This window comes from Thamnophis elegans, chromosome 1 (genome assembly GCF_009769535.1).
Source record: "Thamnophis elegans isolate rThaEle1 chromosome 1, rThaEle1.pri, whole genome shotgun sequence".
NCBI classification, from domain to species: domain Eukaryota; kingdom Metazoa; phylum Chordata; class Lepidosauria; order Squamata; family Colubridae; genus Thamnophis; species Thamnophis elegans.
The window spans coordinates 169,202,687-169,224,148 of record NC_045541.1 but is presented as its reverse complement, the minus strand read 5'-3'; the positions used below and the strand labels follow the sequence as shown (position 1 = coordinate 169,224,148).

At 45.1% G+C, this 21,462-nt stretch overlaps 1 protein-coding gene across 4 annotated transcripts in view; it reads right to left on the bottom strand.

The window, feature by feature from the left end:
• Positions 1-21,462, bottom strand: part of NFIC (nuclear factor I C) — a 175,377-nt gene that overhangs the window by 88,528 nt on the left and 65,387 nt on the right. For 3 of the 4 annotated variants that reach the window (XM_032221542.1, XM_032219976.1, XM_032222306.1), the window contains exon 2: positions 11,168-11,699. In XM_032221542.1, coding sequence (XP_032077433.1) covers positions 11,168-11,699 — 532 coding nt within the window. Of the gene's footprint in view, positions 1-11,167; positions 11,700-14,013; positions 14,103-21,462 lie in introns of those variants that run through there. The other variant, XM_032220717.1, reaches the window with a different exon arrangement.

The window sequence follows — 21,462 nt, the reverse complement described above, 5'->3', positions numbered from 1 at the left end:
CAAAAGGGTCCAGTTTGGGGCCCAATGGAAGGAGGCTGCTTCACATACCCAGTTTGCCCCCATCCTTTCAATGGAATCCTCTGGGAAACCAATCTCCCCACCAGTTTTCTCTCTAGCTATCTCTTCTCAAGCCAGCCGTCCAGCCGAAGACGAGAGTCCCAGCTTCTCTGCCGATTCAGCAACTTTTCCAATCATGTTTGGCCTGCCCACCCCGCCACCCCAGTTGCAACCCCCCCCATCTCCTCCTTTCCTCCCACACACCAACACGGATGGACATTTTCTTGCCAGAATGCTGAGCCCAGGCGAGATCCAATTTGATCGATGGCGAGAGATTGATTACTATTACGCTGCAATGGTTTTGACTTTCAGCACTGACCTCCTATTGTGCAACTGGGAGAAACCTCCTCCCCCCCCCAAACACACACCGCCACCATCTCCTCCTCCCTTCCCCACACTGCAGTCTCAGCTTAGGTCCTGTGCAAAATACTGAGGATGCTGGTAGAGTTGAGGGAGGACAGGGGGGAAAAAAGGGGGGGGGAGGATGAATTGGATGTTCAAATTTTCCACATTCTTTACATCGGCTATTATCTGCTTGGGCTAGAGCAGGTGTGTCAAACTCGATTTCATTGAGGGCCGCATCAGGGTTGTGTTTGACCTCGGGGAGGGCGGGTGGCTAAAGTGAGTGTGGCCTGCACACAATGTCACTCATGTCGGGGGCAAAGGTGGCAGCCCAAGTGCTCTGCCAGCACGCGGCCCTCCCAAGTTCCACTTTCACTGGCAGGGGGGTTGTGGAAGGCGGTTGCAGCTGGAAACGGAGCTCGGGAGCCCGTTTTCACTGGCAGAGGATTGTGGGAGGCCGTTGCAGCAGGAAACGGAGCTCGGGACCCTGTTTTCGTTGGCAGAGGGTTACAGGAGGCTGTCGCAGCTGGAAACGGAGCTCGGGAGCCTGTTTTTGCTGGCAGAGGGTTGCGGGAGGCCGTCACAGCTGGAATCGGAGCTTGGAAGCCCATTTTCACTGGCAGAGGGTTGCGGGAGGCCATTGCAGCCAGAAACGGAGCTGGGGAGCCCATTTTCGCTGGCAGAGGCACCACGGGTCAGTCCTTCATTGTTACCAGGGTGGCCCCACGGGCCAGATCTAAGCACCCCAGCGTCTGGAACTGGCCCACAGGCCTTGAATTTGATACCCCTGGGCTAGGGAGATGATTATAGTTGGGATCTTGGGCACAGATGGGGCAGCCTTGCCCTCGTATCAAAAACCAAGGGCTTGACTAAATGGCCTTCTGGGGTCCCATCCATGTCTTTTTTTTAAAAGACAGTCCCCGTGAGGAAGGAGTGGTGCCTGATTGAGATGCTAAGCAGCAACGAGGCTTCAGTCTGGCATAGGCTTTGCGCCTGCTCCAGCAGCGTGGCCGTTGCGGAGGAATAGGCTAAGAATTTTTTTTTTTTTTTTGCTGACGCTGGAGAAAAAAAAGGCATTATCACAGGGAGGTGGGGGGAGAGGCTGCGACTGCTCCAGACTGATAATGTCAGAGACAAACGGCAGCAGCATCTTAACAACGGAGAGGCTGCCAGCTGCCTCCCTCTAACCGTGGAGTTATTTGCCTGCAGTGATAAGTCCGGGGGGGCTCGGTGTTCGCTTGCTAACAAGCATGAGGTTCAAAACTTTCCCAGCCTCCACTTCTAATTGAAACTCTGGTCTAAGGCAGACATCTTTCTCCGAATCCAAAAAGTTTATCTCCACTGGGTGCAATGAAACCTTGGTGCAGTTTAGGCTAATAAGACAGATATGGATGCTCAAAACTGAAAATCTTCAGCAGCTCCAAAGCCCCTCAACTCCATTTTTTTAAGGAAGTTCCCTCCGATGGTTTGTTTAATTCCTGATTAGCTGGGCTGGCTGTGTTATCCTGCCCCCTAAATATTATCCTCACTCTAAATGGTCTTAATTTACTTTTAGTGGAATCAGCACATGCCCACCCATTTAGTTGGCTTTAAAGAGGCATGCAATAGATTCATGGAAGATTAGGCTTCAGGGCCTGCTACTCCTAATGGTTATCCCTTATCTCCAAGGTCAGTCAGCAATGAATCAATGTCACCCATTGAATGGGGGGGACAACGACAGCAAAAAGCGAACTCTTTTGGTTGCTGTGGGGAAGTTTACGATATCCGCAGAGCCCCCAGTGTGAAGGCTAGAGCAGATTTGAGTGACAACGTGGCATCAAGTCAGTGTTGATTCTTACTGGCCATACATGATCACGACGAAGGCATCATTTCACGGTGTGCAGGAGGAAGCAATGGTAAAAGAAAACCACATACAGATAGTCCTCAATTTATGACCTGAATTTCAATTTCTAAGCAAGGCATGTGAAATGTAATGGTAAAGGTTCCCCTCGCACATATGTGCTAGTCGTTCCCGGCTCTAGGGGGCGGTGCCAATCTCTGTTTCAAAGCCGAAGAGCTAGCGCTGTCCAAAGATGTCTCAGTGGTCATGTGGCCTGCATGACTAAACGCTGAAGGAGCATGGAACGCTGTTACCTTCCTATCAAGGATGGTTCCTATTTTTGTACTTGCATTTTTACATGCTTCCAAACTGCTAGGTTGGCAGAAACTGGGACAAGTAACGGGAGCTCACTCCGTTACGCCAGAGGTGGCTTCCAGCTGTTGCTACTGCCAGTTTGCTTAGGGACGTGCTGCATGCGCGCTTGATGCATGCTACACACGCATGCACAGTACTAAAACAAGATGGCGGTGTCTATGGCGCCACCGAGAGAACCAGTTCGGGGGCATGGCAGACCAAGTTACTACCTATTCGGCCGAACCAGTCCGAACCGGTAGGAACCCACCTCTGAGTTACGCAGTGCTAGGGATTCCAACCGCTGAACTGCCGACCTTCTGATCAAGAAGCTCAGCGTCTTAGCCACTGAGCCACAGCATCCCCATTGTTAAGTGAGTCACACATAATTTTATGATCTTTTTACCATGGTTGTTAAGCGACTCGTTGCAGCTGTGAAGTAAGTCAGATATTTGTTCACAGAATAACGAAGTTGGAAGGGACCTTGGAGGTCTTCTAATCCAACCCCGTGCTCAAGCAGCAGATCCTAAACCATTCCAGACAAGCGGCTGCCCAGTCTCTTCTTAAAAGCCTCCAAATGATGGAGCACCCACAACTTCTGAAGTGGATCCGTTCATCGTTAAGTGAATCTGCATTCCCGGATTAAATTTACGTGTTGAAAGCTGGCTGGGAATGTTGCAAATGGCTAACACATGATCCTGGGATGTTGCAACCATAGTAAATCCATTGCCAGTACCCAAGGGCCTGAATTTTGATTCATGTGATTATAGGGATACTGCAATGGTCGTAAATGTGAGGCTTGATCAGGAAAAAAATTTCCCCCATGCTGTTGTAACTTTGAACAGTAGCTACATAAATGGTTGTAAGTTGAGGATTGCCTGCGGACTAAATTTGGCTTTTACAAATAGAATAAGAGTTGGAAGGGACCTTGAAGGTCTTCTAGTCCAACCCCCTGCTTAGGCAGGAAACTACACCACCTCAGATAAATGGCTATCCAACATCTTCTTAAAAACTTCCAGTATTGGGGTATTCACAACTTCTGGAGGCAAGTTGTTCCACTGATTCATTGTTCTAACTGTCAGGAAATTTCTCCTCAGTTCTAAGTTGCTTCTCTCCTTGATTAGTTTCCACCCATTGCTTCTTGTTCTACCCTCGGGTGCCTTGGAGAATAGTCTGACTCCCTCTTCTTTGTGGCAGCCCCTGAGATATTGGAACACTGCTATCATGTCTCCCCTAGTCCTTCTTTCTATTAAACTAGGCATACCCAGTTCCTGCAACCGTCCTTCATATGTTTTAGCAAGCAACTTATTTTAGAAAATAAATTTTAGCAAATAACTTATTTTAGAAAATAACTTTTTCTTATTCCCAGATGTATTCCTTTAGGACCTTTATATTCCCTTTCACAGGTGTTGCCAGTTTTAAGTCTCTGTGCATCATCACATCAGTTGGGACTTTTATATGTCTATAAGAATAACAATTACTTGGGGATGCCCGACTGGCTGGCACGACTTAAAAAGAAACAAAGGTGGTAAAAATAAACTGGTACACTACCACAGGCTTCTGCTACGAACAGCCACGGCACGAAAAGGATGACAAGTGCATCAGGGGATCGCAATGTGAGCCTCGCCCCCCCCCCCCACTTATAGCTTGCCGTTGCACACATGTAAGCCATGATTTGCACCCTGACATTGCGACACATATTTAATCATTTCACCACCACCACCACCACCACCACCACTCCTGCCTGTGCCTTTTCCCCTGTGGACATCCATGCCCAGAGGTCCTTCAGGGGACAGAGCAAATGTACACAGTATCTATTTAAAAGAAGAAGTAGCTGATTGATTCTGCTTTGAGGTTAAAAGCAAAATTGCTTTGGAACAGCGTGTTGCAAAAGAACTTCCCACAAAGCATCACAGCATTGTTAGCGCTGCAAAGGCATCAGGCAAAAGGTTCGCAGCTGACTGAAAAACCATGATTCCAGCCGTGTCAATTTTTACACTCGGGTAAAGAGCCGGAGAGTTCCAAAACAATTCAGGCAGTCTTCGACTTACAACACTTCGCTTAGTGGCCGTTCGAAGTTACAACAGCACTGAAAAAAGTTTGACTTACGACCATTTTTTGCACTTATGATGCCTGCAGCATCCCACATGGTCACGTGATTTACATTCAGATGCTTGACAACTGACCAGTGGTGGGTTGCAGTGGTACGCCCCGGTACGGGCGTACCGGAGCCTGCCTGGAGCACCGGATACCGTTCCGGTACGGTGCTCCAGAGGGCCCGCCTGCCCGAGCTCCTTACCGGTCTTTTAAGTCTTTGGTGCTTCCGCGCACAGTGCGTACAGTGCTTGCGCTCCGCTGAGCAGCTGGAGTGTCGCGGAGGCGCTAAGATGTGTGCACGCATCCATGTGGACACCGCCGGGCCCATTCCAACCATACCGGTTGGAAAGGGATCCGGAACCCACCACTGCAACTGACTCACATTTATGACCGAGATGGTGCAGTGGTTAGGGTGCAGTACTGCAGGCCACTTCAGCTGACTGTTATCTACAGTTCAGCAGTTCTAATCTCACCGGCTCAGGGTTGACTCAGCCTTCCATCCTTCCGAGGTGGGTGAAATGAGGACCCAGACTGTGGGGGCGATATGCTGACTCTGTAAACCGCTTAGAGAAGGCTGAAAGCCCTATGAAGCGGTATATAAATCTAACTGCTATTGCTATTGCTATGATGGTTGCAGTGTTCCGGGGGTCCTGTGTAAATCACCTTTTGCAACCTTCTGACAAGCAAAGTCAACAGATTAGTAACTGTGTTACTAATTCAACAACAGCAGTGATTCACTTAACAAATTTGGCATGAAAAGATGTAAAGCAAGCCATTGCTAAGTGCCGCATGCGAAGCGAATCTGTTCACTGAATCACTGCAGTTGTTAAGTGAATCACAAAGCTTTCTCCATTGACGATGCCATTTGCCAGGTGCCTGGATTTTGATCTCACGGAGATACTGACGGTCATAAGCGCAAGTTATATTTTTCAATGCTGTTGTAAATTTGGAACCGTCACTAAGCGAATGGTTGTACATGTAGCCCTCAGCTCACGAGCCCAAAATTTATGTTGCTATGTGAGAAATTGGTCAAGTGAGTTTCGCTCCATTTTACAACTTGCGACTAACAAATTTAAAATTTAAAAGACAGAAGCTTCCTCAAAATATTTGCCACCACAGAGCCACACAGCAATCTTCCCACAGCCTACCTTAAATAATGCTAAGGAGCCACCTTAAATAATAGGGAGAGAAAACTCAGCCACAACTCTGCTCAGCCTAGAGAAAGTGACAGCTCCTAGAAACCTTATCAGCTGCCTATTTACTACCAATTAGAGGGATCAGGTGATTTCAAGGCTGCTTGCAGACCCCCACAAGGGGGTCAAGGTCAGGAGGCAGCCTTGAAGAGAGAAAGCTTGCAAGGCTTCAAGAAGCCAATGACCTCCCAACAGCTGTATAAAAATAAAGCAGAAAAGAGGCAGATTTTCCTCCTCCTCCTTTTCTTCCCTTCAAAAGTGATTGCTCCTCTTCCTTTACAGATGTTGTGCCAGTGATGGGGGGGGTGAAGTAGGGAGGGAAGCAAGAAAAGGAAATCCTGCGGTCTCCTTCATTCTGTCCTCCAGATGTTGCAGAGACTTCTGAGATGTCCTTTTAAGAGAAAGGAGGCAGGGAAGCGGCATTGCAAACAACCACAACAGCGACCACAAGGTCAAACTTTCCCAACCTCCGGGCTCCCCAGATAGGCTAGACAGCAACGCCCATCAGTCTCAGGCAGCACTTTGGTTGGCAGGAGAAGATTAGGAATGCTGGATTGAGCAGCCCAGCCCAATTATTGGAGGAAGTTTGGGGAGTTCACTGGGTGAAGCTGTTTTTATACTTTCAGTGCCTTAAAGCAGTGGATCAACAGGGCTTCGCTTTCTCTCGCCCTCCCCCCCACCCCCGCCACCCCGAGCTTCCAACCTTGTGTACAAAGAGCTATGCAGGCCCTTGTAGACCAGCTTCGAGATGATTTTTGATGATTGCTAATACGGATTGCACATTATTATTTTTTTGTAGGAAGTGCACTTTTGAAGAAGAGGGAGGAAAGTAACGGGAGGTTGGAGGGTGGATAAGGAAGGTAAATCTAGAGCAGAGGTCTCTAACGGTAGCATCTAAGACTTGTGGACTTCAACTCCCAGAGTTGAATTCTGGGAGTTGGTCCACAAGTCTTAAAGTTACCAAGTTTGGAGACTCCTGCCTTAGAAGCACTCAGCTTCGTCCTGTAATGTGAGACTATTTGTCTTTTTATCCCAATCAGATGGTCCAGTTTTGGTCGACCGGGATATAGAAAAGACATTGAAACTCTAGAAAGTATGCAGAGAAGAGCAACAGAGATGATTAGAGGACTGGAGGCTAAAACATATGAAGAGCGGTTGCAGGAACTGGGTATGTCTAGTTTAATGAAAAGAAGGACTAGGGGAGACATGATAGCAGGCTTCCAATATCTCAGGGGTTGCCACAAAGAAGAGGGAGTCAAACTATTCTCCAAGGCACCTGAGGGCAGAACAAGAAGCAATGGATGGAAACTAATCAAGGAGAGAAGCAACTTAGAACTGAGGAGAAATTTCCTGGCAGTTAGAACAATTAATCAGTGGAACAGCTTGTCTCCAGAAGTTGTGAATGCCCCAACACTGGAAGTCTCTAAGAAGATGTTGGATAGCCATTTGTCTGGAACGGTTTAGGGTTTCCTGCCTAGGCAGGGGGTTGGACTAGAAGACCTCCAAGGTCCCTTCCAACTCTGCTATTGCATTGTATTGTAATACCCCCGTCAAGAAACTGCCAAAGAGCCAACAGTAAACAACCCAGCCAATGCAGATAGGCAAGCCACCAGAATATAAACTGACAGCAAACTACACTCCTCACTAGCACTGATGATGTTGAATAGTTTAGGTCAGTGTTTCTCAACCTTGGCTACTTGAAGATGTCTGGACTTCAACTCCCAGAATTCCCTAGCCAGCGAATGCTGGCTGGGGAATTCTGGGAGTTGAAGTCCAGACATCTTCAAGTGGCCAAGGTTGAGAAACACTGGTTTAGGTAATGAAACGTCTGCAAGAAAACAAGCAAGGCCAGAGAGCGCCAAGCACCCCTCATGCCAATCCTGAGGTTCAAATATTCTCCTTTATGACTGGGACAAATATCTGTCTGAAATGATACAAGGCTTGCTGCTTGAGCAGGGGGTTGGACTAGAAGACCTCCAAGGTCCCTTCCAGCTCAGTTATTCTGACTCTCCAGGATACAAAGGGGCTTCTCCTTGACTCCTTTTCACCTGGAGAAATCTGGGGACCAAACCTAAGACCTTGAAGGTAACATAAATTAAGCCACCCTCCTTATTATCCAACCAGAGGACACGTCTATTTTACTTTGATTTGTTGATTTTGATAATAATACTTACTAACGAAGTCAGATGGAGGGGTTATTCCCCCCCCCCACACACACAAATTGTGTTCTATCCAATGGCATTGGGAGAGTTAAATTCAGCTGGGTGGCAGAAGGAGTATCACAATGCAAGCCCTGCCCCTTTTAAATGATGTATGGACAGAAATGGTGGGGTTTGACACTCCATGATACTCCATTCACTCCCTTGCTATTTCTGACCACCAATGCGCCCCCACCCCCCCTCAAACACCTGTAGCTGGTAAACAACCTCATTAAGGCTTGAAATGTTGGTTTGCTCCATGCAACAGAATACAAAATAATAGACCTGGAAGGGACCTTAGATGCCTTTGAGTCCAACCGCCTGCTATGTCAATAAACAAGGCAGAAGAGTTCTTGATGAAAGCAAATGCAAAATCCTAATTTTTATAGGCTCTACGCTGAAATGCGACCGAGTACCCTTTCTTTTATACCAATTTGCACATTCTAAAGTAAAATGCCTGTTTTTATTTAGAGGACTTTAATGAACTCGGGGTGGGGGTGGGGGGGCAGCTGGCTTATAAAACCTTAAATCTGCACTACTTAGATGTTTTTTGCAAGAAACCTTGGTTTTAATTCAGTTATGGCCTTGATGAGTCTCAGGAAGCCAATTTGCATAAGGGCAACTGAAAGGGATTTGATTCTTGACATAATTCCAGTAGTTTTCAAATATTCTTACCTTCAGAGACCCAATCCCACAATTAATTATCCACTGCTACAGAACTAATCTCAGCACAAAGTATTCTACAGTAACATTCTCTTAGGAAACTAAGCAGGCATGTTCAATTGCTTCTGCGTGTATCCAAAACACTCTGTAATGCATACAAACCACTGCGCTGGAGTTGCATGTTGTATTATATCCGCTCCTGAAATACCCCAGAAACTATAATAGGCCCCAAGTAAAGGTAAAGGTTCCCCTCGCACATATGTGCTAGTCGTTCCTGACTCTAGGGGGCAGTGTCCATCTCCGTTTCAAAGCTGAGGAGCCAGCGCTGTCCGAAGACGGTCATGTGGCTGGCATGACTAAACGCTGATGGCGCACAGAACGCTGTTACCTTCCCACCAAAGGTGGTCCCTATTTTTCAACTCGCATTTTTACGTGCTTTCGAACTGCTAGGTTGGCAGAAGCTGGGACAAGTAACGGGAGCTCACTCTGTTATGCAGCGCTAGGTATTCGAACTGCCAAACTGCCGACCTTTCTGATCAACAAGCTCAGCGCCTTAGCCACTGAGCCACCGCGTCCCATCAGGCCCCAAGTACGGTGCTACAAAAAGGGATATTCACCCAGACAAAAAAGTTTTCTGCCTTTTACAGGTAGTCCTTGATTTACGACCACAGCTGGGAGAAGAATTTCTGTTGCTAAACAAGGCGGTTGTTAAATGAGCCATGTCTGATTTTACAACCTTTTTTTGCCCCACTTGTTAAGCAAATCATTGCAATTAAGTGAGTCATTTGGCAGTTAAGCGAAACTGGTCGTCCCCCACCCCACCCCCAAATTGACTTTGCTTGTCAGAACCTGGCAAGGTCCCAAATGCTTGTAACTTGAGGACTATCTGTAGAAGGCCACCGACAGAATAGAAAGCAAAGGACCGCAACTGTATTTCATACTCAGTAAGAGACACAACCACTAAACATGACAGTTCTTTATGTAACAATCATGGCTTAATTGCCATTGTCTTCCATTAAAAGAACCTTGCTGGCTTAGACTACTGAACCCGTCTGGTGCTTCTAACCAGTGATCAATGTGGTACCACAGGGAGACCCCGAAAAGGGACACAAAACCATCTTCTCTGGATACGCTTCTTCTTAGTTTCTTAATTCCTTATTCAGCAGCAGACTATCTCTGAACCAAAAAAACTCCATTACCAATTTTCATGGCTAATAATGACAGGATGATGACTAGACTTACCATGTTTCCCCGAAAATAAGACAGGGTCTTATTTTCTTCTGACCCCTGGAATAAGCGCTTAGCCTTATTTTCGGGGAGGTCTTATTATTTTTGAAGTGCAGAAGGCAGCAAGCGTGATCACCTCATGGCTGCTGCTGTGTTGCAATATTTTCGTGGAGGGCTTATTTTCAGGGAGGGCTTATTTTAGCACATGCGCTCAAAAGCCCAATTGGGCTTATTCTCCGGGGAGGTCTTATTTTCAGGGAAACAGGGTAGATTTGACTCATGACTCATGAAACCAAACCTCTTGCATTTCACAATGTCAACTACATTCTTCCAGGCCTCATAGAACATTACAGAACTGCCCCGGTATACAGGCAGTCCTTGAATTCCCACCTTTTATTTAGTGACTGTTCAAAGTTACAACAGCTCTGAAAAATGTAACATGACTGTTTTTCCCCACTTGTGACCGAACATAAATTTTGAGCTCAACTGTGATCGTAAGCTGAGGATGACCTGTAGCCCTAGTGCCCTGTCCTCTGAATCAGTAAGTTTCCTTCCGCATCTGTCAAGTGCCAGGAAAATCAGGAGATTCAAACAGTTCAAATGAGTATATTTACTGCAAGCTTAACCTCTCTACAATGATCTGAGCTATAGGCAGTCCTCAACTTATGACCACAATTGAGCCCGAAATTGATGCTAAGTGAGAAATTTGTTAAGTGAGTTTTGCCCCATTTTATGACCTTTTTATGTGCCACATTTGTTAAGTGAATCGCTGCAGTTGTTACAATTAGTAACATGGTTGTTAAGTGGATCGGGCTTCCCCATTGACTTCGCTTGTCCGAGGGTTGCAAAAGGGGAGCACATGACCCCAGGACACTGCAGCCATCATAAATATGAACCAGTTGTCAAACATCCAAATTGTCATGGGGATGCTACAATGGTCATGTGTGAAAAATGGTCATAGGTCACTTTTTTCAGTAGGGCTGTAACTTCAAACAGTCACTAAATGAACCTACCTGCACTAACTGCCAAGGAAAATGAGCAGGAATTGAGAAGGTATTCAAAGTGGGCTAGAGTTAGATCTCTTGTGGGCGCACAGGGACTCATGACTGATAACGTGTTTGACCCCTCCATCGGGCTCCTACAATATCATAGCTAAGAACTGAGAAAAATTCCTTCCTGAAAAGGCCCCGTCATAGGTAACAACCAGCTTGATAGCCTACCTCTCTCGCGGACAAAATATGCCAGGTAGAGGTCAAGCTCCTTGACCGAGACACTGATGTGGTGTGGCTGGACACAGAGGACAGGGTTGGTGCACTGTGTGGCCTTGACAAGGCGTTCCCCATCGGTGCTCTCCAGGGGGATTCCTTTGAAGAGGATCACCATGACTAGGTCGAGGCGCCAGACTTTGTCAGCCTGGCGGAGACAGTCGATTCGGCGCATTTTGCCCTTCTGATCGGGGTTGGAGAGGACGCAGCACGAGGGCTTCTTCCCCGTGATGGAGAGCACAAAGTCCTCCCGGTACTCGGGACGGATGTCCTTGCGCAGCTTGGCCAGCAAGCGCGAAGCCCACTTCTGTTTCACTTCCGGTTTCTCATTGAGCAGCTCGTCTTTCACAGCCCGCTCCTCATCTTTCGTCATCCGTTTCTCGTGTTTCTTGAAGTACTTGCGCTTCCGGGCCTGGAGGTTGAACCAGGTGTAGGCGAAAGCCCGGACATGAGGGAGGAGGGCCTCAATGAAAGGATGGAATTCATCCTGAAGGTAAGGAATTAAGAAAAAAAGAAATAGTGGTCAGGCATAAGCTGTGCTTGGAAACATTGCTCTATTCCTATCAAGCTAACAAAAGGAGGTGTGTTGGATTGCCAGGTTCACAAAAACCTGCCTGATTTTAGAATCAGACACCTGAGGCCCTACTCTTCATATTGTCACTTTACAGACAGACCTTGACTTGTGATTGGTCGCTTAACAACTGTGTGAAGTTCTAACAAACCTATTTATGAGGTATTTATGACGTGGATTTGAAGTTCTGATTGTCACCCCTTCCTCCGTGACCACATGTCCGGACATAGAGTGCTTAACCACTTGATTACGGAGGCAAGGAGCCGTGATGGCACTGTGGTTAAAATCAGAGGTGAAATCCAGCAGGTTCTGATAGGATCTGGAGAACCAGTAGTGGAAATTTTGAGTAGTTCGGAGAACCGGCAAATACCACCTCTGGCTGGCCCCAGAGTGGGGTGGGAATGGGGATGTTGCAGAATCCTTTCCCTGGAGTGGAGTGGGAATGGGGATTTTGCAATATCCCTCCCCTGCCACACCCACCAAGCCACGCCCACCAAGTCACACCACGCCCACCAAGCCATGCCCACAGAACCAGTAATAAAAAAAAATGAATTTCACCACTGGCTAAAATGCAATATTCCTCTCTACCCACTGCCAAGAGTTTGAGCCTAATTTGCTCAAGGTTGACTCAGCCTTCCATCCTCCCGAAGTGGGTAAAATGAGGACCCAGATTGTTGAGGGCGATAGGCTGACTCTGTAAACCACTTAGAGTGGGCTGTGAAGCCCTGTGAAGCGGTATATAAGTCTAAGTGCTATTGCTATCACTCCAGAACACTGAAAGAGATACGCGGCCTCTTTCAGGGCTGAAGCCAGGCCTACTCACCTATTTATAGAAGGAAATGTCAATGCCTGCCTCAACACCCAAGGATGTTTCTCTAAAAGTTTTCACCACCAGGCATTCCTGGGAATACTGTCCCCACTTGGTCTTATTATTCATTTGATCAAATTTGACTAAAATGTTTTGATGCCTGTGCAATTGAATGACAGTAACAGCAACAGCAGCCACACCAATCCTTGACTTGTGACCACAATTGGGACCAGAAGTCCCATTGCCTAGCAAGTTGATTGTTAAGTGAGTCACACTATTTTACCTTTTTTTTTGGCATGGTTATTAAGTGAATCATTGCAGTTGTTAATTGAACCAAGTGGTCATGAAGCGAATCCAGTATTCCCCATTGACTTTGCTTGTTGGAAAGCAACTGGGAAGGTCACAAATAATGACCACAGGACCTCAAGACACTGCAACCATCATAAATTAGATGCCAGTTGCTAAGTGCCCAAATTTAGATTATATGACCATGGGCAGGCTGTGATGGACATAAGTATGAGGACCATTCATAACTCACTTTTTAAACTTTGAACAGCCACTCAATGAATAGTTATAAGTCTACTGTACAGGTATACTGTACAATAGTAAATATTTTTGGATATTCTTCTTATCATCAAAACCACCTGGTGTTCCATACTATCTTTCCTTCATGGAATTCAGTATACTAAAACCAGGGGTGTGTTGCTGCTGGTTTTACTACCCGTTTGCTTCGCAAGCGTTTTGCACATGCGCAGAACAATTTACAGTGAACTGCGCACGGGCGGTCACTACAAAACAACATGGCGGCGACATCAGTGGCGGCGAGGCAACCAGTTCGGGGGCGTGGCAACTTGGGTCACTGCCGGTTCTGCGATCCAGGGAAAAATACCACTACCGGTTCAGCCGAACTAGGCCGAACCAGGAGCAACCCACCTCTGATTAAAACTCTCTGTTTCATACAAGCACAGAGGACAAATTGCTCTATTTCCTTTTAAGGAAAATCTGCCTCAGGAGGCTCCACAGTTGAACAGATACTGCATGTCAGCCATTTCTCCAGCTTGAGCAGAGATATTGTCTGTCACCCATAATACCCTGAGGAGTCGATGGGTCATGGATTCCATTTGCAGGAACAAAGATAGCCGTGCTTGGACACCAGGTTATCTCTGTCCTAAGAGAAGAAGGGACACAATGCACCAGATTCAGGGCTACCAGCAAAAATTCAAGCTAACTATAAGTAGGTCCAGCCTTGGCAACTTGGAGACTTGTGGACTTCACAACTCCCAGAATGCCCAGCTGGCTGGAGAATGACAGGATGATAACGGCCGAACCCATCATGGTGGCAGCGGGAGGCTCCATCCACCCCGCCTGGACGCGCGCATGAGAACATGAGCAAACTGGTAGTAAACCGGTTAGCAAACCCACCACTGAGGGGAATGCTCCTGTCAGCATCTGCCCCGATCTCCACAAAGTTGAAACCCATGAAGAGGTGGATTCTCCAGCTTTTGGCTTCAGCCAAGCTTCTTGGCAGTTGTCCCAGGTGCTTTGCTTCAACTGAAGAAACAAGAGATTTCCCCAGTGAGCCTTCCAACCCCAACGAGAGAGAGGATAGTTAAGAGTTTCCTTTCAGGAAAAGGGAAAGGAAACGAAATGGGCTGCTTCATTTCACAACAAATCTGAGCTGGAAGGTCTGACTAAGGAGCAGCTGAAAAGACAAACAACACTGACACTCCTATCCAGAAAGCTGATTTCAGGGAAAAGCAATGAGAGGAAAGGGAACCACCTCTTGCTGGGCACAGGGGCATTCAACACACACACACACACACAGAGACACACACACACAGAGGGAGAGAGAGAGAGAGAGAGAGAGAGAAAGAGAGAGAGAGAGAGAAAAGAGAGGGAGGGAAGGAGAGAGGGAGAGAGAGAGGGAAGGAGAGAGATAGGCAGCTTCATGGAGTCTGCATGAAATTCACATTGGAGTTGGCTGCTAGATTGATGCTAGAGTCTATCTCCTCCCCCTTTGCTTTCTGCTCTCTACCTGTCCAACTTTTAGGTCATCATATTGGATGTATTTATTATCATTGTGTTCCTTTGCCGTTAGTTATTTATAAAATTTATTTGCCACCCTTTTCGTATCCTCTCAACCATTCTTTTATTCTTTGTTTTATTGTTCCGTTGTTTTACTTCTGTTTACACACCCTTTTCATTTTTCTTCCTTTTTATTATTGTAAGCTGTATGGTGAGGCAGGTGGCAGATAAATTTAACAAAGAAACAAACAAACAATAATAATAAAGGGAGGAGGAGGAGGAGGAGGAGGAGGAGGGAGGAAGGAGAAGCAGAAAGAAGGAGACGGAGAAGGAGGAAGAAGGGGAGGAGGAAGCAGGAGGAGGAGGAGGAGAAGGAGGAGGAGAAGGAGGAGGAGGAGAAGAAGAGGAAGACAGAAGAAGAAGAAGAAGAAGAAGAAGAAGAAGAAAGAAGAAGAAGAAGAAGAAGAGAAGAAGAAGAAGAAGAAGAAGAAGAAGAAGAAGACAGAAATACCACATCTCTTGTAAATACACCACACAACACTCAGGGGTTGTCTCCTAAGGGCTGTTTACCACCATAGAAAGGGTCCTTGCTGGATGGAGTGAAGCATCCGTGGGAGATGGATAGACAAGTTAAACAGGTTACAAAGACCTCCATACAACAACATATCTCTATGCCAAAAATGGCAGACAGGGAATTAGGCTTGCTTAGTGGAGCACTTAGTGGAGCACTGAGTGGATGTGACATACTTAAAAGTCAAACCTTTGATCTACGTACGCCAGGTCAACTTACATCCATTTGTTTAGTGATTGTTCAAGTTTACAATGGCACTAACAAAAGTGATGTATGACCGTTTTTCTTACAAACGTTGCAGCATCCCCATGAGCACGTGATCAAAATTCAACTGGCATGTATTTATGACGGCTGCAGTGTCCCAGGGTCATGTGATCACCTTTTGTCACCTCCTGACAAGCAAATCAATGGGAAAGCTCCTGCACCTGGATTGACCATAATCAATCTGGACCCCTTCCCCAACTGAACCAAGAGCTATCAACGATCAAACCTGGGACCCAGTGCAGGGGCGAAATGCTACCGGTTCATTTTACCCACTTCGGGAGGATGGAAGGCTGAGTCAACCTTGAGCAAGGTTAGGCTCGAACTCTTGGCAGTGGGCAGAGTAGCACAATTTATATTAGTTATAAACCAGGATTTCCTGCTTTCTAGCTAATCTAAATGGCGTGGCACAGCGGTTTCCCCCCTTCGATGTGCGCTTACTCGCCAGCCGTGCTTGGTAGCAAACTCCACCCATCCGCCTGAACGTCATTTTCATGCTCTACACATGCACAGAAGGTGCATGCGCGCTCAAATTGCTACTGAACCGGTAGCAAAGATAGTGGATTTCACCCCTGGACGAGTGTGTAAGTCCTTCGGGATTGGGCGGCATATAAATATATTAAATAAATAAATAAATAAATAAATAAATAAATAATAAATAAATAAATAAATAAATAAATAAATAAATAAATAAATAAATAAATAAATAAATAAATAAATAAATAAATAAATGCCTCCCCAAACCTCTGTAGCCCTGTTTTACTTGGTTAAAATGCTTGGTTCTGCTCAGAAACAAAAATGTTATATATTTAAAAGTTTATTCACAAGATTAAAGTAAGCCTTGGACAGGCTATGTAGCTCTCTTGTGTTCCTGCACCACACCCAGGCCTGCCCTCCCTGTAGCAAAGGATGAACTTCTTACAGCAGGAAGTCCGTTGCCCTAAGTTGCTCCCAATATGATTTACAACTAGGTCATTCTGTTTAAATCATGGTGAGAGAAGATGTGAGTACAGAGGTTTTAGCGTGACAGATATTAACTTCCAGCACATACAAGATGGTATGATAACGCTGGGAAATTGTGCCATGCCTCAGCATTTATATACAACTAGTTCTCATTGTGATTATGTTACCCAATATATGCTATAATGTTAGCCGAAACAGTGCGTTATTTTTTGCAACAATTTTTGAATCAAAGTACCAAAAATCCGCTAATTTAAAGAACTTGTAAAAAAATATATGTGGAATTGAAACTTCCATCATATTCAGACCAGTTTATTGACAAAGTGGTGGCAATTGATGAATCCCTGTGATCACGTCATCATGATTTCTGATGCTTCCTGCCAGCTTCCCACAAGCAAAATCAGTAGAGAAGACAGTAGGAAGAACATTGACTAATGTTTGTTTGCCAACAGAACTATTTTTCTATTGAAGATATACATTCATCTCAGATGATCACAGGACTCTCCTACATGGGATTAAAAAAAATACAGCCAGCTAAAATTAATGTTCACTCTGATCATATCAGACTCTGCTACTTTTCTCTGAAAGGATGATCCATTGGGGTATATATACGACTAAAAACTCTTGTGTCTATAACCCTTAACTGGACAAAACTCTGAATTGTGAGGCAACAATTTTTGAACCAAGGTACCGCAAATGGGAAAATTTACAGAATGCAACCAAAATCTGGGAGCCACTACCCTGGTGGGATTGAAATTTGATAAATTTGCGGGTGCTTTAGTGTCACTGTGCAGTTGGGCCACTGGTTAACCCTCCAGGGCCCAGTAGACCACCCCTAGAAGATATAGAATAACAGAGTTGGAAGGGACCTTGGAGGTCTTCTAGTCCAACCCCCTGCTTAGGCAGGAAACCCTAAACCACTTCAGACAAATGGTTATCCAACATCTTCTTAAAAACAAGCAGTGTTGGAGCATTCACAACTTCTGGAGGCAAGTTGTCTGCTTATTAATTGTTCTAACTGTCAGCTATGAAAGCTGATACCATAATACATGTTGGGATTTGGGAGTGCTATGAAATCCTTCATTTTTCCCCTGATAGGTTGCTTACCTGCACGAAGGACCCAATTGGTAATTGGCATACAAAAAGAACATTAATGCATCGCCTTATAAGATTATGTCAAGAGTTCTTGTTGTGTTTATTATTACAATACAATACAATACAATACAATACAATACAATACAATAGCAGAGTTGGAAGGGACCTTAGAGGTCTTCTATTCCAACCCCATGCCTAGGCAGGAAACCCTATACCGTTCCAGACAAATTGCTATCCAACATCTTCTTAAAGACTTCCAGTGTTGGGGCATCACAACTTCTGGAGGCTTTTCCCACTGATTAATTGTTCTGTCAGGAAATTTCTCCTCAGTTGTGAGTTGTTTCTCTCCTTGATTAGTTTCCACCCATTGCTTCTTGTCCTGCCCTCAGGTGCTTTGGAGAATAGCTTGACTCCCTCTTCTTTGTGGCAAACCCCTGAGATATTGGAACACCTTCCTCGGTTGCTGAAGATCAGGTAGACCAGTACCAACCTAGTCTTCCAGAGGCTACATCGACCATTTCTACCCTTAAGGTAACAAGATAAGGAAATCTCTCCCTTTGGTTGTTTAGAATGATTCTAAGCCAAAGGATTCAGAGTTTAAGCAGAGTCTTTTTGAAGTTTCTCCAAGTGAACAGATAATCAAAAGCAATGGTATCAGAAGAGAGGACATTCCTGCTGCTGTTACTTAAAATCTGGATCTCCTTTTGAACTCTTGAAGGCATTCCACCAACAGCCATCCCAGTGCCAAAATGATTTGGCCTCTGGAAAGTTACTTGGCACGGCTGGCTTCCTCACACAGCTGGAGATAGCAATCAAAGGTCAATATGACCCCACTTTCCGCACCAAAAATCTACTGCTATTTAAGTTGCGCAACATCACTTGCACACAAACTGGCAGTGATAGAGCTAGGATTAATCTAAAAAAAAACATCCTGAGAAAACCTCCCCCCCCCTCCCCCAAGCCTCCTTGTTTCAGGAGTAATATTAATATAACAAAGGTTGAGAAGAAATGTTATTTTAAAACAATTTCACTCTCTGGATCCTGTTTTCCAAACTTGGCAACTTTTAAGGTATGCGGACCTCAACTCCCAGAATTCCCCAGCCACCATGAGCATTCTGGGGGTTTGAAGTCCACACGTTATAGTTGCCCAGTTTGAAAACAGTTTTAAATAGAAATGCCAAGCCATGGACTGAATGGGTCCCAAAGAAGACTGCGCCACTGAATTTGGGCTGCAAAGTGGCCAAATCAGAGCACCATGTTTTGCTTTTCAAAAATTAAAGGTGGGGATGGAAATATCTAGGAGACTTCTCACTTCCACTGCAAACCTTAAAAAAAAATCACTGAAAATTGGAGACCAAAATTCTGGCACTTGAAGTTTCCTTCTGCCTTTCAAATTTGGGAAGCCGAGTTAGTTACAACCACCAGCCCCTCAGCTGTTTTCCATTGCTGGCTTATTCCAACTTTAAAATATTAATGTAACCACACTAACCAAAATTGAATTTTGCAAAAGGGCTGGATTATATACATTAAATGAAACATGAATTTTTCATTTCAGTAATCTCTGCTTAGGTCTTTCAAACGGCAGGAAAGGGCTGATAGACTCATCTCACAATTCCTGTAACACACAACATAATTCTGGGTCCCCAAGATGTACGGTATGTTGTGCACAAATGTAGGCAATGGTTGTTGAGTAGTTTTTAAAAAAAGTCTCTTTTAAGAAGGCAAACCCGAAAGAAGAAAGCATACAATCCAATGTTTTCTCAGACGTGGCCACTTTAAGATGCATGGACTTCAATTCCAGAAACTGAACTGGACCTGAAGTCCACACATCATAAAGTTGCCAAGTTTGAGAAATATTGATTAACCAAAAGCAATAAAATTTTTAGTAGCTTCTCCTTACTGTCTGAGATTGTAACAGTGGAATAGCATAATGTTTTCAATCCCTATTGGTTTTTATAAGAGGCTAGTCTGAAGGAATTTGTTATTCCCCATAATAAAAAGTAGAGGAAACCTTTGAATGCTCCACTAAGTGTAATGTATCTCTATTTATGCTGCAGCCATGTAGGTTTGTATATATACAAATTAATATGAGGAAAAATGATGCCGGTCTGTATTCCCTGTTATTCTCCATACCGATGCATTTTTCTTCATTGTTACCTTCTCTTCCTATCTTTATCTGGCATTATATTAAACGGGCACTCAATCTGAAACGTGAGCTATGACGCAGCTTCTATTTCATTGGTCCATCACTGTTTTTTCCTTTTTCTCTGTTTACATCCCAGCCAGAAGAACAAGTTTACCCGGACAGATTTACAATACAGGTAGTCCTGACTTACGACAGTTCATTTAGTGACCATTCAACGTTACAAACAGCCCTGGAAAAGGGACTGACGGCCGTTTTTTCACACTTGACCGTTGCAGCATCCCCATGGGATGGGGGGTCACGTGATCAAAATTCAGATGCTTGGCAATTACTCACTTTTATGACGGTTGGAGTATCATGGGATCCAGTGATGGGTTCGGACCGGTTCGGCTGAACCGGTAGTGGTTTGGCGGCCTGGGTCGCTGGAACTGACAGCAACCCAGGCCTGCCACGGCCCCTGAACTGGTTCTCCGTGTGGCGCCGTAGGTGCCGCCATCTTGTTTTTTGCTTCTGCACATGTGCAGAACAATTTTATGCACACGGCGTATCCACAAGCGAACCAGCAACAGAGACTGCCGGAACCCACCCCTGACATGATCCCCTTTTGCGACCTTCTGACAAGTAAAGGCATTGGACGAGCCAGATTCACTTAACAACTGCATTACTAACTTAACAACTGCAATGATTCACTTAACAACTGTGGCAAGAATGGTCGTAAAATGGGGCAAAGCTTACTAACAAATGTCTCACTTAGCAACATAAATTTGTGACTCAATTGTAAGTCGAGGACTACCTGTACCACCCCTCTCCTTTTTGTAGTTACAGGTGGTCTTCAACTTACAATGATTCATTTAGTGACCATTCAAAGTTGCAATGGCACTGTTGTTACAACGGTTAATTAACATAATTAACCAGTCCTCCCACTTAACAATCATAACAGCATCTCCATGGTTACACGGTCAAAATTCAGGCACTTGGCAACCAGCCTGTATTCAGGCAATGGTAGAGTCCTGGGGTTATGTGATTGTCATTTGTAACCTTCCTAACAGACTTCCAACAAGCAAAGTCAATGGGGGAAGCAGGATTTGCTTAACAACTGCGTGATTCACTTAACAACTGGAGTGGTTTGCTTAACAAATGGTCATAAAATCAGGCATGATTCACTTAACAACTGCCTTGCTTTGCAACAGAAATTCTGGCCCCAATTGTGGACATAAGTCGAGGACTGCTTATATAATAAATGCGTGATAATAAACACAAGAAGAACTCTTGACATAATCTTATAAGGTGATGCATTAATGTTCTTTTGTATGCCGATTGCCAATCGGGTCCTTCATGCAGGTAAGCAACCTATCGGGGGGGAAAATGAAGGATTTCATAGCATCCCAAAGCCCAACATGTATTATGGTATCAGCTTTCACAAACTACTCCCAGTGCATTAACCAAGATGGCACAAGACATTTTGTTATTTTTGCTCAGTTACCTCTCTGAAAATGCTACCAAAATAATCTTGATGCATTCGGACCAATGATTGCATCAATGTGTTTTTCTGCTGAATGTTTTATCAATGCCCATTATTTATTTACTTTCTATAGCTATATATACGGCTGCCTGAAAGCAATTTCTGGGCAGTTCACAATGCCAAATAAAAGGACACAATTAAAAACATGATTTTCAAGATATTACACGCTGTGAATGTAGAACAAGGGCCTGTGAAAATAACTTGATAGGAGCCCGAAAAAGGAAAAGATCTCATTTTGTTCACATGTTGTACTAAGGCCAATGGTTTGGTTGGTGGTGGCTTAATGTATGGTAT